This window comes from Oncorhynchus masou, chromosome 25 (assembly GCF_036934945.1).
Source record: "Oncorhynchus masou masou isolate Uvic2021 chromosome 25, UVic_Omas_1.1, whole genome shotgun sequence".
Taxonomy (NCBI): Eukaryota; Metazoa; Chordata; class Actinopteri; order Salmoniformes; family Salmonidae; genus Oncorhynchus; species Oncorhynchus masou.
In genome coordinates this window covers 1,969,754-1,987,180 of record NC_088236.1, presented here as the reverse complement: position 1 = coordinate 1,987,180, position 17,427 = coordinate 1,969,754, and the positions used below count along the sequence as shown (strand labels likewise).

Sequence of the window (17,427 nt, the reverse complement as noted above, 5' to 3'; positions counted from 1 at the left end):
CCTCTCTCTCCCTGTCTCTCATTCTCTCTCCCTCCCCTGGCTCTCTCTCCCTCTCCCTCCCTTTCACTCTCTTTCTCTCTCTTTGTCTCTCTCTCCCTGTTTCTCATTCTCTCTCTCTCTCTCTCTCTCTCTCTCTCTCTCTCTCTCGCTCTCTCTCTCTCTGTCTCTCATTATCTGTCTCTCTCTCTCTCTCTCCCCCTCTCTCTCTCCCTCCCTGTCTCTCTCTCTCTCCCCCTCTCCCTCTCACTGTCTCTCATTCTCTCTCTCCCCCTGTCTCTCTCTCTCCCTCTCCCTCCCTGTCTCTTTCTTTCTCTCTTTTTGTCTCTCTCCATTTTCTCTCTCTCTCTCTCTGTCTCTGTCTCTGCCTCTCTCTCTCTCTTTTTAATGCTGGGACTAACTGTGTATTACGGGTCAATTCAACAACATACAGAGATTTTGCATAGTGTTATTCATTCTAAGTCGGTTCTCTTCTAAAGCTTAGAAAACATTCAGCTGGTAGGACTACTGAATGTCAATGAACTAGGAACAAGAATGATTTGTTTGAATTAATCAGGTGTGAAACGAGCCCAATGAAGTGGAAGCTAACGAAGGAAACATTAATTACTTATTATTTATTATTTTTAATGTTCAAATGGAAAAATCTACATTCATAATAACCTGTTTATCTGAATGCCTTTAATAGTATATAGAAAACATTCATGTTGCCTTTTCTTCTGTTGTTTAAGCTCTGCAGCGATACACCATCCCATCTGGTTTAAACTCTCGTTGGTTTGTTTGATGTGCAACATAAGGCTAAATTAATTGGACTGAAAGGACAAATAGAAAACAGCTAACTGATAGTCCTTTGGATGAAAACAAAAACATTTACTTTCTCAGTAATCAAAGCATAGAGTTAATCTTCACATTGCCACAATGTTGTACAGATAATTCCTCCTAATTTGGTATATTTTGAATGATATTTTCTAGAAGAAAGCATGCCTTTTCTGTCCCCTAACGATAAATCAGTAGAATGGGGCTATAATAATGCTGATAATGATAATGCTGATAGTAATGATGATAATTAGGGTAATGATGATGAATAAAGATAATGACAAATAACGATAATGATGATAATGATGCTAAATAATGATAATGATGCTAAATAATGGTGATGATTATAAATAATGATAATGATGATAACTAATGATGATAATGATGATAATGAATAATAATACGCGAAATAATGATAATGATGCTAAATAACGATAATGCCGATAAAATATCAATAATGCTGATAAACACTGATGATGATAAATAATGGTAATGATGACGATAATGATAAATAATGATAATGATGATAAATAATGATAAATAATGATGATAATGAAAAATAATATGATAAATAATGATAATGCTGATACAATATCGATAATGCTGATAAATAATGATGATGATAAATAATGACAATGATGATAAATCATGACAATGATGATAAATAATGTTAATGATGATAAATAATGATAATTATGATAAATAATGATAATGATGGTACATAATGATGATGATGATGATACATGATGAGGATAAATAATGAGGATAATAATGATGATGATGATGATGATGATGATGATGGTAATGACGATAGTGATGATAATAATGATGATGATGATGATGATGATGATGGTAATGACGATAGTGATGATAATAATGATGATAATAATGATGATAGTGATGATAATAATGATGATAGTGATGATAATAATGATGATAGTGATGATAGTAATGATGATGATAATGATGATGATGATAATAATGATGATAGTGATGATAGTGATGATAGTAATGATGATGATGATGATAGTGATGATGATGATGATGATGATGATGATGATAGTGATGATGATGATAATGATGATGATGATAATAATGATGATAGTGATGATAGTGATGATGATAGTGATGATAATAATGATGATAGTGATGATAATAATGATGATAGTGATGATAGTAATGATGATGATGATGATAGTGATGATGATGATGATAATAATGATGATAGTGATGATAATAGTGATGATAGTGATGATAGTGATGATAGTAATGATGATAATAATGATGATAGTGATGATAATAATGATGATAGTGATGATAATAATGATGATAGTGATGATAGTGATGATAGTAATGATGATGATGATGATAGTGATGATGATGATGCAGAACATTACTGCATCATTCTTTATTAGCCCCTTTCTAGAACAGCCTGTGTGGATGCTTAATATGAATTTATTTAGTCGGTTAAACACAAAAATAACTATGTTTTAAGTGAGAATTTTAGACTGGTCTGGAGCAGAAAAAAGAAAGGAAATTCACATGAGCACAAGTAACTACATCCATGCTCTACCTCTGTTTTCCAGCACACAGCTTTCACCTACAATGGTGTCTATAACGGTCTACTGTACTTTACAAGTATGCTTCTCATCCTTGGGCAGAATGAGGTCCAACCCTCTCAAACCGTCTAAGTCATACTCTTCAGGGCTAATGAACTTTTAAGAAAATGTAAATACATTTCAGATATACTGTCAATGCGTTTTTATTATCATTTGCAGAGTGTTCATCCCCAGTTACGTGTCCAGTGTAAAGGTCCAACTGGCTAACTGCAGCACACACCCCAGAGACCAACCAACCAGGGGACAGACGGGAGACAACAGGAGACCGGGAGACAGAGACAGTACTGGAGACAGCTGTTCTGTTGTCTTAAAGATCCGAGCCAGGGCTCCTCCAGTCCACAACTCATCAGCTCTGGACTGCAGGGAGTGGTCACCCTGTGAGCTTGACACACCCCTTCCTGCCTGGGAACACTGGTACTATATCCTGGTGGAGCGTTACCTAAGCAACCAGGACGTATACTTCCGCATCGGTGTGCAGGTCACAGGTAGGCAGTGATGGTTTCTTTCCCTCTCTGTCTCTTGTCTCTGTGTTGTGCAGAGGTTTGAGGCGTCATTTGGGTCGTATGTCTAGTCGGTGAGATCAAAACCAATCTCTGTCAATCTCTATAGTGGGACATAATATTGAGAGTGTCCTGCTATGTGTGTGTCCTAACGAGGGAGTGTCCTGTTATGTGTGTGTCCTAACGAGGGAGTGTCCTGTTATGTGTGTGTCCTAACGAGGGAGTGTCATGTTATGTGTGTGTCCTAACGAGGGAGTGTCCTGTTATGTGTGTGTCCTAACGAGGGAGTGTCCTGTTATGTGTGTGTCCTAACGAGGGAGTGTCCTGTTATGTGTGTGTCCTAACGAGGGAGTGTCCTGTTATGTGTGTGTCCTAACGAGGGAGTGTCCTGTTATGTGTGTGTCCTAACGAGGGAGTGTCCTGTTATGTGTGTGTCCTAACGAGGGAGTGTCCTGTTATGTGTGTGTCCTAACGAGGGAGTGTCCTGTTATGTGTGTGTCCTAACGAGGGAGTGTCCTGTTATGTGTGTGTCCTAACGAGGGAGTGTTATGTTATGTGTGTGTCCTAACGAGGGAATGTCATGTTATGTGTGTGTCCTAACGAGGGAGTGTCATGTTATGTGTGTGTCCTAACGAGGGTCTCGTCTGTAAGGAAATCAAACCACTCAGATCCCTTTGAGACTGCAGTGTCATTACAGAAAGCCTTCTATATCATAACATTCACCGTCACACACAAGAATTCTGAAGTATCGTGCAGGTCTTTTATATCCTCGAAATGTGAGCATGTGTTAACAGCAAGCCACGAGATCAGTCACACACACATATGCACGCACGTACACCAGAGCCTTGCAGACAATGTTTTGGTCTTATATTTGACGGGGTTGAAGCCCTTCTAACACCATGTTATGATCTCACCAGCAGAGCAGAAGCAAGTGGCACAGCTTCAAAATGTTGTGATCAATTTAGTCATTCTTGAAAATGATATCGGAGCCCTGCCCGTATCCTAGCTATTGAATAAAAAACATGTTCTACCCGGCCCTGACCTGATGTATTGTGCTGTGGAGCTTGGTTCGGCCAGCAGAGCTACGTTACAGAGAGATGTGGGGCTTGGTTAGGCCAGCAGAACTACGTTACAGAGAGCTGTGGGGCTTGGTTCGGCCAGCAGAACTACGTTACAGAGAGATGTGGGGCTTGGTTGGGCCAGCAGAGCTACGCTACATAGAGCTGTGGGGCTTGTTTCGGCCAGCAGAGCTACGTTACAGAGAGCTGTGGGGCTTGGTTCGGCCAGCAGAGCTACGTTACAGAGAGCTGTGGGGCTTGGTTTGGCCAGCAGAGCTATGTTACAGAGAGCTGTGGGGCTTGGTTCGGCCAGCAGAGCTACGTTACAGAGAGCTGTGGGGCTTGTTTCGGCCAGCAGAGCTACGTTACAGAGAGCTGTGGGGCTTGGTTCGGCCAGCAGAGCTACGTTACAGAGAGCTGTGGGGCTTGGTTCGGCCAGCAGAGCTACGTTACAGAGAGCTGTGGGGCTTGGTTGGGCCAGCAGAGCTACGTTACAGAGAGCTGTGGGGCTTGGTTCGGCCAGCAGAGCTACGTTACAGAGAGCTGTGGGACATTTTGTCTTGCCCATTCACCCTCTGAATGACACACAGACACAGTCCATGTCTCAATTGTCTCAAGACTTAAAAATCCTTCTTTAACCCGTCTCCTCCCCTTCATCTACACTGATTGAAGTGGATTTAACAGGTGACATCAATAAGGGATCATAGCTTTCACCTGGTCAGTCTGTCATGGAAAGCGCAGTTGTTCTTAATATTTTGTACTCAGTGTGTACAGTATACTTACTTACTTTATCGTGTTCTTCTTATTTTTATATATCTCGAGTTTTTGTGCTACTTTTTTAGTATTACATTGATATTGATTATTGCATTGTTGGGTTTTGAGTTTGCAAGAAAGGTATTTCACTATACTTGTCAAATCAAATTTTATTGGTCACATACGTGTTTAACAGATGTTATTGCGCGTGTAGAGAAATGCTTGTGTTTCCAGCTTCGACAGTGCAGTAATATCTAACAAGTAACATCTAACAATGTCATAACAATACACGCAAATCTAAAGAAAAGGAATAGAATTAAGAATATATAAATATTTGGACGAGCAATGTCGGAACAACATAGACTAAAATACAATATAATAGAATAGAATATAGTATACACATATGAGATGAGTAATGCAAAATATGTAAACATTATTAAAGTGGCCAGTCATTTCAAGTCTTTGTATATAGGCAGCAGCCTCTAATGGGCTGGTGATGGCTGTTTAGCAGTCTGATGGCCTTGAGATAGAAGCTGTTTTTCAGTCTCTCTGTCCCAGCTTTGATGCACCTGTACTCACCTCGCCTTCTGGATGATAGCGGGGTGAACAGGCAGTGGATCGGGTGGTTGTTGTCCTTGAGGATCTTTATGGCCTTCCTGTAACATCGGGGGCTGTAGGTGTCCTGGAGGGCAGGTAGTTTGCCCCCGGTGATACGTTGGGCAGACCGCACCACCCTCTGGAGAGCCTTACGGTTGCAGGCGGTGCAGTTGCCATACCATGCAGTGATACAGCCTGACAGAATGCTCTCAATTGTGTATCTGTAAAAGTTTGTGAGGGTTTTAGGTGCCAAGCCAAATTTCTTCAGCCTCCTGAGGCAAAACAGCGCCTTCTTCACCACACTTGTCTGGTTGGACCATTTCAGTTTGTCAGTGATGTGTACGCAGAGGAACTTGAAGCTTTCCACCTTCTCCACTGCGGTCCCGTCGATGTGGATAGGGGGGGGTGCTCCTCTACTGTTTCCTGAATGAATCAGGATCCACTCCTCTGTTTTGAGTGAGAGGTTATTTTCCTAGCACCACATTCGCAGGGCCCTCACATCCTCCCTGTTGGCTGTCTCGCCATACTTGTGCAAGTGACATTAAAACTTAAAGCTTGAAACACACACACACCCTTTCACACTCACCACATACACTGCTGCCACAGCTCACTCTGTTGCCAAGTAATTTTTCCCCTACCTATATGTACATAGCTACCTCAATTATCTTACTGTCTGTTATCTATCCTTTACCCCTGCCTATATGTACATAGCTACCTCAATTATCTTACTGTCTATTATCTATCCTTTACCCCTACCTATATGTACATAGCTACCTCAATTACCTCGTACCCCTGCACATTGACTCAGTACAGGTACTCCCTGTATATATCCATTTTATTACTTCGTACTTCCTGTATATATCCATTTTATTACCTCGTACTTCCTGTATATAGCCATGTTATTACCTCGTACTTCCTGTATATAGCCATGTTATTACCTCGTACTTCCTGTATATAGTCATGTTACTACCTGGTACTTCCTGTATATAGTCATGTTACTACCTGGTACTTATTGTATATGTAACGGATGTGAAATAGCTAGCTAGTTAGAGGTGGTGCGCGCTAAATAGCGTTTCAATCGGTGACGTCACTTGCTCTGGGACCTTGAAGTAGTGGTTCCCCTTGCTCTACAAGGGCCGCGGCTTTTGTGGAGCGAGGGGTAACGATGCTTCGTGGGTGACTGTTGTTGATTTTTATTTATTTTTTATTTAACCTTTATTTAACTAGGCAAGTCAGTTAAGAACAAATTCTTATTTTCAATGACGGCCTAGGAACAGTGGGTTAACAGGGGCAGAACGACAGATTTGTACCTTGTCAGCTCGGGATTTGAACTTGCAACCTTCCGGTTACTAGTCCAACGTTCTAACCACGAGGCTACCCTGCCGCCCCAATGTGTGTGCAGAGGGTCCCTGGTTCGCACCCGGGTATGGGCGAGGGGACGGTTTAAAGTGATACTGTTACATATATAGTCATGTTACTACCTGGTACTTATTGTATATAGTCATGTTACTACCTGTTACTTCCTGTATATAGTCATGTAACTACATGGTACTTCCTGTATATAGTCATGTTACTACCTGTTACTTCCTGTATATAGTCATGTAACTACATGGTACTTCCTGTATATAGTCATGTTACTACATGGTACTTCCTGTATATAGTCATGTTACTACCTGGTACTTCCTGTATATAGTCATATTACTACCTGGTACTTCCGGCATATAGTCATGCTACTACCTGGTACTTCCTGTATATAGTCATGTTACTACCAGGTGGTTTCTGGGATACTACCCTGTTGGAAGAAGAGCTGTATCAGAATAGTAATAACAAAGTGAAAATCCTTCTATTGTAGTATTACTCTGGTTTACATATCGAGAGGCCCAGAGTATTCAGCTTGTCGCCACTTCTCTAACTCAACACTTCACTGATCTCAGGTCATTTCAGCAGGTCTGATCACAGCTCATTTCAGCAGGCCTGATCACAGCTCATTTCAGCAGGTCTGATCGCAATTAATTTCAGCAGGTCTGATCTGAGGTCATTTCAGCAGGTCTGATCTGAGGTCATTCCAGCAGGTCTGATCTGATGTCATTTCAGCAGGTCTGATCTGAGGTCATTTGAGCAGGTCTGATCTGAGGTCATTTCAGCAGGTCTAATCTCAGGTCATTTCAGCAGGTCTGATCTGAGGTCATTCCAGCAGGTCTAATCTCAGGTCATTCCAGCAGGTCTGATCTGAGGTCATTTCAGCAGGTCTAATCTCAGGTCATTCCAGCAGGTCTGATCTGAGGTCATTTCAGCAGGTCTGATCTGAGGTCATTCCAGCAGGTCTGATCTGAGGTCATTTCAGCAGGTCTAATCTCAGGTCATTCCTGCAGGTCTGATCTGAGGTCATTTCAGCAGGTCTAATCTCAGGTCATTTCAGCAGGTCTGATCTGAGGTCATTTCAGCAGGTCTAATCTCAGGTCATTCCAGCAGGTCTGATCTGAGGTCATTTCAGCAGGTCTAATCTCAGGTCATTTCAGCAGGTCTGATCTGAGGTCATTTCAGCAGGTCTGATCTGAGGTCATTCCAGCAGGTCTGATCTGAGGTCATTTCAGCAGGTCTGATCTGAGGTCATTTCAGCAGGTCTAATCTCAGGTCATTTCAGCAGGTCTGATCTGAGGTCATTCCAGCAGGTCTGATCTGAGGTCATTTCAGCAGGTCTGATCTGAGGTCATTCCAGCAGGTCTGATCTGAGGTCATTTCAGCAGGTCTGATCTGAGGTCATTTCAGCAGGTCTGATCTCAGGTCATTTCAGCAGGTCTGATCTGAGGTCATTCCAGCAGGTCTGATCTGAGGTCATTTCAGCAGGTCTGATCTGAGGTCATTTCAGCAGGTCTGATCTCAGGTCATTTCAGCAGGTCTGATCTGAGGTCATTTCAGCAGGTCTGATCTGAGGTCATTTCAGCAGGTCTGATCTCAGGTCATTTCAGCAGGTCTAATCTCAGGTCATTTCAGCAGGTCTAATCTCAGCTCATTTCAGCAGGTCTAATCTCAGGTCATTTCAGGAGGTCTAATCTCAGGTCATTTCAGCAGGTCTAATCTCAGCTCATTTCAGCAGGTCTAATCTCAGGTCATTTCAGCAGGTCTGATCTGAGGTCGTTTCAGTAGATCTGAGCTTGTGTGATCGCTAGAGGGCGTTTTAGCACCTCAAATACTCCCTGTCTATTCCCTTTCAAGCCACCCTTTGAAATGTTGTCTTTGTGATTCCAGCATGCCTGATGATTCCAGTGAGTATCTGAGGGTTTTGACCTGAGTGGTGAATCACTGTGCGTGAAACGACAAGGGTGTGTGTGTTCGTCTTCGTGTGAAACGACAAGGGATGTCTGGCCGCACGTCTCTCTGATGTCATCACAGAGAGACAGATAAACAGAACGGAGGGTTAAAGACAGGTTGTGGGAAGAAAAGAAAAGTAAAACACAATCAACCAATGAACAAAATGGACACGTAGAGAAGTGGTGCTTTTTAAAACACTTCATGCTCTGTTCTTTTCGTCCACTTTAAATTGTTTGAAAGGATTTTACTTTTGTTCTCCAGTGTACCACATGATCTGGAATGTAAAGAAGATCCAGGGAGAGCACCACTCTACCCTTTATAAAATATTCATTACCGAGAGATGGAAAACTAAGGACATTTTCATTTGCAAAACAATAAGGCTTTTATATTACGCGGACTATTGGAAAGTTTTCAATACTGGTAAAAACATTCCATATTTCCCTAGTCGTTGGTAAGAGAAGTGTACTAACATCTTAGGGTGAGAAAGAGAGAGAGAGAGGGAGGTTGGCGGGGGGAGAGTAAGAGAGGGTGTAGCACTGTGAGGAGCCTCAGAGAAGGCACGACAGAGAACAGAGGAGAACAGCGGGGAGTAGACAGAGATAGAGAAGAAGGGAGAGAGAGCGTGAGAAGGGAGACAGAGAGAGAGAGAAGGGAGAGAGATGTGGAGGGAGCGCAAGTGAGAGCGGAATAGAGATCTCTCCTCTCTCTGAGATCCTGATAACCCTCTCTTGTCAAGAGTAGAGAAGTAGTGTTTCGAAGACAAGATAAATGTTTCATGTTCTTTAGGCTGCACTGTTTCCAAGAAAAGAGAAACATGCAGCATGAGAGAATATATAACTTCAACTAACACTGTCAGAGTATATAACCTCAACTAAAATTGTCAGAGTATATAACGTCTACTAACACTGTCAGAGTATATAACCTCAACTAACACTGTCAGAGTATATAACGCCTACTAACACTGTCAGAGTATATAACCTCAACTAACACTGTCAGAGTATATAACGCCTACTAACACTGTCAGAGTATATAACCTCAACTAACACTGTCAGAGTATATAACGCCTACTAACACTGTCAGAGTATATAACGCCATCTAACACTCAGAGTATATAACTTAGAATAACACTATCAGAGTATATAACCTCAACTAACACTGTCAGAGTATATAACTTCAACTAACACTGTCAGAGTATATAACTTCAACTAACACTGTCAGAGTATATAATGCCTACTAACACTGTCAGAGTATATAACGCCTACTAACACTGTCAGAGTATATAACACCTACTAACACTGTCAGAGTATATAACGCCTACTAACACTGTCAGAGTATATAACCTCAACTAACACTGTCAGAGTATATAACGCCTACTAACACTGTCAGAGTATATAACCTCAACTAACACTGTCAGAGTATATAACGCCTACTAACACTGTCAGAGTATATAACCTCAACTAACACTGTCAGAGTATATAACGCCTACTAACACTGTCAGAGTATATAACGCCATCTAACACTCAGAGTATATAACTTCAACTAACACTATCAGAGTATATAACCTCAACTAACACTGTCAGAGTATATAACGCCTACTAACACTGTCAGAGTATTTAACGCCAGCTAACACTCAGAGTATATAACTTCAGCTAACACTTTCAGAGTATATAACCTCAACTAACACTGTCAGAGTATATAACGCCTACTAACACTGTCAGAGTATATAACGCCTACTAACACTACCAGAGTATATAACTTCAACTAACACTGTCAGAGTATACAACCTCAACTAACACTGTCAGAGTATATAACGCCAACTAACACTCAGAGTATATAACTTCAACTAACACTATCAGAGTATATAACCTCAGCTAACACTGTCAGAGTATATAACCTCAACTAACACTGTCAGAGTATATAACTTCAACTAACACTCTCAGAGTATATAACCTCAACTAACACTGTCAGAGTATATAACGCCTACTAACACTGTCAGAGTATATAACCTCAACTAACACTGTCAGAGTATATAACGCCTACTAACACTGTCAGAGTATATAACGCCAACTAACACTCAGAGTATATAACTTCAACTAACACTTTCAGAGTATATAACCTCAACTAACACTGTCAGAGTATATAACGCCTACTAACACTGTCAGAGTATATAACGCCAACTAACACTGTCAGAGTATATAACTTCAACTAACACTATCAGAGTATATAACCTCAACTAACACTGTCAGAGTATATAACGCCTACTAACACTCAGAGATTATATAACGTCTACTAACACTGTCAAAGTATATAACTTCAACTAACACTGTCAGAGTATATAACCTCAACTAACACTGTTAGAGTATATAACCTCAACTAACACTGTCAGAGTATATAACTCCTACTAACACTGCCAGAGTATATAACCTCAACTAACACTATCAGAGTATATAACCTCAGCTAACACTGTCAGAGTATATAACCTCAACTAACACTGTCAGAGTATATAACTTCAACTAACACTCTCAGAGTATATAACCTCAACTAACACTGTCAGAGTATATAACGCCTACTAACACTGTCAGAGTATATAACCTCAACTAACACTGTCAGAGTATATAACGCCTACTAACACTGTCAGAGTATATAACGCCAACTAACACTCAGAGTATATAACTTCAACTAACACTTTCAGAGTATATAACCTCAACTAACACTGTCAGAGTATATAACGCCTACTAACACTGTCAGAGTATATAACGCCAACTAACACTGTCAGAGTATATAACTTCAACTAACACTATCAGAGTATATAACCTCAACTAACACTGTCAGAGTATATAACGCCTACTAACACTCAGAGATTATATAACGTCTACTAACACTCAGAGTATATAACTTCAACTAACACTTTCAGAGTATATAACCTCAACTAACACTGTCAGAGTATATAACGCCTACTAACACTGTCAGAGTATATAACGCCAACTAACACTGTCAGAGTATATAACTTCAACTAACACTATCAGAGTATATAACCTCAGCTAACACTGTCAGAGTATATAACCTCAACTAACACTGTCAGAGTATATAACTTCAACTAACACTCTCAGAGTATATAACCTCAACTAACACTGTCAGAGTATATAACGCCTACTAACACTGTCAGAGTATATAACCTCAACTAACACTGTCAGAGTATATAACGCCTACTAACACTGTCAGAGTATATAACGCCAACTAACACTCAGAGTATATAACTTCAACTAACACTTTCAGAGTATATAACCTCAACTAACACTGTCAGAGTATATAACGCCTACTAACACTGTCAGAGTATATAACGCCAACTAACACTGTCAGAGTATATAACTTCAACTAACACTATCAGAGTATATAACCTCAACTAACACTGTCAGAGTATATAACGCCTACTAACACTCAGAGATTATATAACGTCTACTAACACTGTCAAAGTATATAACTTCAACTAACACTGTCAGAGTATATAACCTCAACTAACACTGTTAGAGTATATAACCTCAACTAACACTGTCAGAGTATATAACTCCTACTAACACTGCCAGAGTATATAACCTCAACTAACACTATCAGAGTATATAACCTCAGCTAACACTGTCAGAGTATATAACCTCAACTAACACTGTCAGAGTATATAACTTCAACTAACACTCTCAGAGTATATAACCTCAACTAACACTGTCAGAGTATATAACGCCTACTAACACTGTCAGAGTATATAACCTCAACTAACACTGTCAGAGTATATAACGCCTACTAACACTGTCAGAGTATATAACGCCAACTAACACTCAGAGTATATAACTTCAACTAACACTTTCAGAGTATATAACCTCAACTAACACTGTCAGAGTATATAACGCCTACTAACACTGTCAGAGTATATAACGCCAACTAACACTGTCAGAGTATATAACTTCAACTAACACTATCAGAGTATATAACCTCAACTAACACTGTCAGAGTATATAACGCCTACTAACACTCAGAGATTATATAACGTCTACTAACACTGTCAGAGTATATAACTTCAACTAACACTGTCAGAGTATATAACCTCAACTAACACTGTTAGAGTATATAACCTCAACTAACACTGTCAGAGTATATAACTCCTACTAACACTGCCAGAGTATATAACCTCAACTAACACTGTCAGAGTATATAACGCCTACTAACACTGTCAGAGTATATAACCTCAACTAACACTGTCAGAGTATATAACGCCTACTAACACTGTCAGAGTATATAACCTCAACTAACACTGTCAGAGTATATAACCTCAACTAACACTGTCAGAGTATATAACGCCTACTAACACTGTCAGAGTATATAACGCCAACTAACACTCAGAGTATATAACTTCAACTAACACTGTCAGAGTATATAACTTCAACTAACACTGTCAGAGTATATAACTTCAACTAACACTGTCAGAGTATATAACTTCAACTAACACTGTCAGAGTATATAACGCCTACTAACACTGTCAGAGTATATAACGCCTACTAACACTGCCAGAGTATATAATGCCTACTAACACTGTCAGAGTATATAATGTCTACTAACACTGTCAGAGTATATAACCTCAACTAACACTGTCAGAGTATATAACGCCTACTAACACTGTCAGAGTATATAATGCCAACTAACACTCAGAGTATATAACTTCAACTAACACTGTCAGAGTATATAACCTCAACTAACACTGTCAGAGTATATAACGCCTACTAACACTGTCAGAGTATATAACGCCAACTAACACTATCAGAGTATATAACCTCAGCTAACACTGTCAGAGTATATAACCTCAACTAACACTGTCAGAGTATATAACTTCAACTAACACTCTCAGAGTATATAACCTCAACTAACACTGTCAGAGTATATAACGCCTACTAACACTGTCAGAGTATATAACCTCAACTAACACTGTCAGAGTATATAACGCCTACTAACACTGTCAGAGTATATAACGCCAACTAACACTCAGAGTATATAACTTCAACTAACACTTTCAGAGTATATAACCTCAACTAACACTGTCAGAGTATATAACGCCTACTAACACTGTCAGAGTATATAACGCCAACTAACACTGTCAGAGTATATAACTTCAACTAACACTATCAGAGTATATAACCTCAACTAACACTGTCAGAGTATATAACGCCTACTAACACTCAGAGATTATATAACGTCTACTAACACTGTCAAAGTATATAACTTCAACTAACACTGTCAGAGTATATAACCTCAACTAACACTGTTAGAGTATATAACCTCAACTAACACTGTCAGAGTATATAACTCCTACTAACACTGCCAGAGTATATAACCTCAACTAACACTATCAGAGTATATAACCTCAGCTAACACTGTCAGAGTATATAACCTCAACTAACACTGTCAGAGTATATAACTTCAACTAACACTCTCAGAGTATATAACCTCAACTAACACTGTCAGAGTATATAACGCCTACTAACACTGTCAGAGTATATAACCTCAACTAACACTGTCAGAGTATATAACGCCTACTAACACTGTCAGAGTATATAACGCCAACTAACACTCAGAGTATATAACTTCAACTAACACTTTCAGAGTATATAACCTCAACTAACACTGTCAGAGTATATAACGCCTACTAACACTGTCAGAGTATATAACGCCAACTAACACTGTCAGAGTATATAACTTCAACTAACACTATCAGAGTATATAACCTCAACTAACACTGTCAGAGTATATAACGCCTACTAACACTCAGAGATTATATAACGTCTACTAACACTGTCAGAGTATATAACTTCAACTAACACTGTCAGAGTATATAACCTCAACTAACACTGTTAGAGTATATAACCTCAACTAACACTGTCAGAGTATATAACTCCTACTAACACTGCCAGAGTATATAACCTCAACTAACACTGTCAGAGTATATAACGCCTACTAACACTGTCAGAGTATATAACCTCAACTAACACTGTCAGAGTATATAACGCCTACTAACACTGTCAGAGTATATAACCTCAACTAACACTGTCAGAGTATATAACCTCAACTAACACTGTCAGAGTATATAACGCCTACTAACACTGTCAGAGTATATAACGCCAACTAACACTCAGAGTATATAACTTCAACTAACACTGTCAGAGTATATAACTTCAACTAACACTGTCAGAGTATATAACTTCAACTAACACTGTCAGAGTATATAACTTCAACTAACACTGTCAGAGTATATAACGCCTACTAACACTGTCAGAGTATATAACGCCTACTAACACTGCCAGAGTATATAATGCCTACTAACACTGTCAGAGTATATAACGCCTACTAACACTGTCAGAGTATATAACCTCAACTAACACTGTCAGAGTATATAACGCCTACTAACACTGTCAGAGTATATAATGCCAACTAACACTCAGAGTATATAACTTCAACTAACACTGTCAGAGTATATAACCTCAACTAACACTGTCAGAGTATATAACGCCTACTAACACTGTCAGAGTATATAACGCCAACTAACACTTTCAGAGTATATAACCTCAACTAACACTGTCAGAGTATATAACGCCTACTAACACTGTCAGAGTATATAACGCCTACTAACACTATCAGAGTATATAACTTCAACTAACACTATCAGAGTATATAACCTCAACTAACACTGTCAGAGTATATAACGCCTACTAACACTCAGAGATTATATAACGTCTACTAACACTGTCAGAGTATATAACTTCAACTAACACTGTCAGAGTATATAACCTCAACTAACACTGTCAGAGTATATAACGCCTACTAACATTCAGAGATTATATAACGTCTACTAACACTGTCAGAGTATATAACTTCAACTAACACTATCAGAGTATATAACCTCAACTAACACTGTAAGAGTATATAACTTCAACTAACACTGTCAGAGTATATAACCTCAACTAACACTGTCAGAGTATATAACGCCTACTAACACTGTCAGAGTATATAACTTCAACTAACACTCAGAGTATATAACTTCAACTAACACTGTCAGAGTATATAACCTCAACTAACACTGTCAGAGTATATAACCTCAACTAACACTGTCAGAGTATATAACCTCAACTAACACTGTCACAGTATATAACTTCAACTAACACTGTCAGAGTATATAACGCCTACTAACACTCAGAGATTATATAACTTCAACTAACACTGTCAGAGTATATAACTTCAACTAACACTGTCAGAGTATATAACCTCAACTAACGCTGTCAGAGTATATAACGCCTACTAACACTCAGAGATTATATAACGTCTACTAACACTGTCAGAGTATATAACTTCAACTAACACTGTCAGAGTATATAACCTCAACTAACACTGTCAGAGTATATAACCTCAACTAACACTGTCAGAGTATATAACGCCTACTAACACTCAGAGATTATATAACGTCTACTAACACTGTCAGAGTATATAACTTCAACTAACACTATCAGAGTATATAACCTCAACAAACACTGTCAGAGTATATAACTTTAACTAACACTGTTAGAGTATATAACCTCAACTAACACTGTCAGAGTATATAACGCCTACGAACACTCAGAGATTATATAACTTCAACTAACACTGTCAGAGTATATAACCTCAACTAACACTGTCAGGGTATATAACTTCAACTAACACTGTCAGAGTATATAACTTCAACTAACACTGTCAGAGTATATAACGCCTACTGACACTGTCAGAGTATATAACTTCAACTAACACTGTCAGTTTATATAACGCCTACTAACACTGTCAGAGTATATAACGCCGACTAACACTCAGAGAGTATATAACTTCAACTAACACTGTCAGAGTATATAACGCCTACTAACACTGTCAGAGTATATAACTTCAACTAAAACTGTCAGAGTATATAACGCCTACTAACACTGTCAGAGTATATAACGCCTACTAACACTCATAGAATATATAACACCTACTAACACTGTCAGAGTATATAACGCCTACTAACAATGTCAGAGTATATAACACCCACTAACATTGTCAGAGTATATAACGCCTACTAACACTGTCAGAGTATATAACGCCTACTAACACTGTCAGAGTATATAACGCCTACTAACACTGTCAGAGTATATAACCTCAACTAACACTGTCAGAGTATATAACGCCTACTAACACTGTCAGAGTATATAATGCCAACTAACACTCAGAGTATATAACTTCAACTAACACTGTCAGAGTATATAACCTCAACTAACACTGTCAGAGTATATAACGCCTACTAACACTGTCAGAGTATATAACGCCAACTAACACTTTCAGAGTATATAACCTCAACTAACACTGTCAGAGTATATAACCTCAACTAACACTGTCAGAGTATATAACGCCTACTAACACTGTCAGAGTATATAACTTCAACTAACACTCAGAGTATATAACTTCAACTAACACTTTCAGAGTATATAACCTCAACTAACACTGTCAGAGTATATAACTCCTACTAACACTATCAGAGTATATAACTTCAACTAACACTGTCAGAGTATATAACCTCAACTAACACTGTCAGAGTATATAACCTCAACTAACACTGTCAGAGTATATAACCTCAACTAACACTGTCACAGTATATAACTTCAACTAACACTGTCAGAGTATATAACGCCTACTAACACTCAGAGATTATATAACTTCAACTAACACTGTCAGAGTATA

The 17,427-nt window shown here is 39.1% G+C and overlaps 1 protein-coding gene across 1 annotated transcript in view; it reads left to right on the top strand.

Moving 5' to 3' along the window:
• The window catches only part of tmem8b (transmembrane protein 8B), a 358,579-nt gene that overhangs the window by 180,500 nt on the left and 160,652 nt on the right, over window positions 1–17,427 (top strand). The window contains exon 5 of the mRNA XM_064936529.1: window positions 2,589–2,914. Coding sequence (XP_064792601.1) covers window positions 2,589–2,914 — 326 coding nt within the window. The remainder of the gene's footprint in view (window positions 1–2,588; window positions 2,915–17,427) is intronic.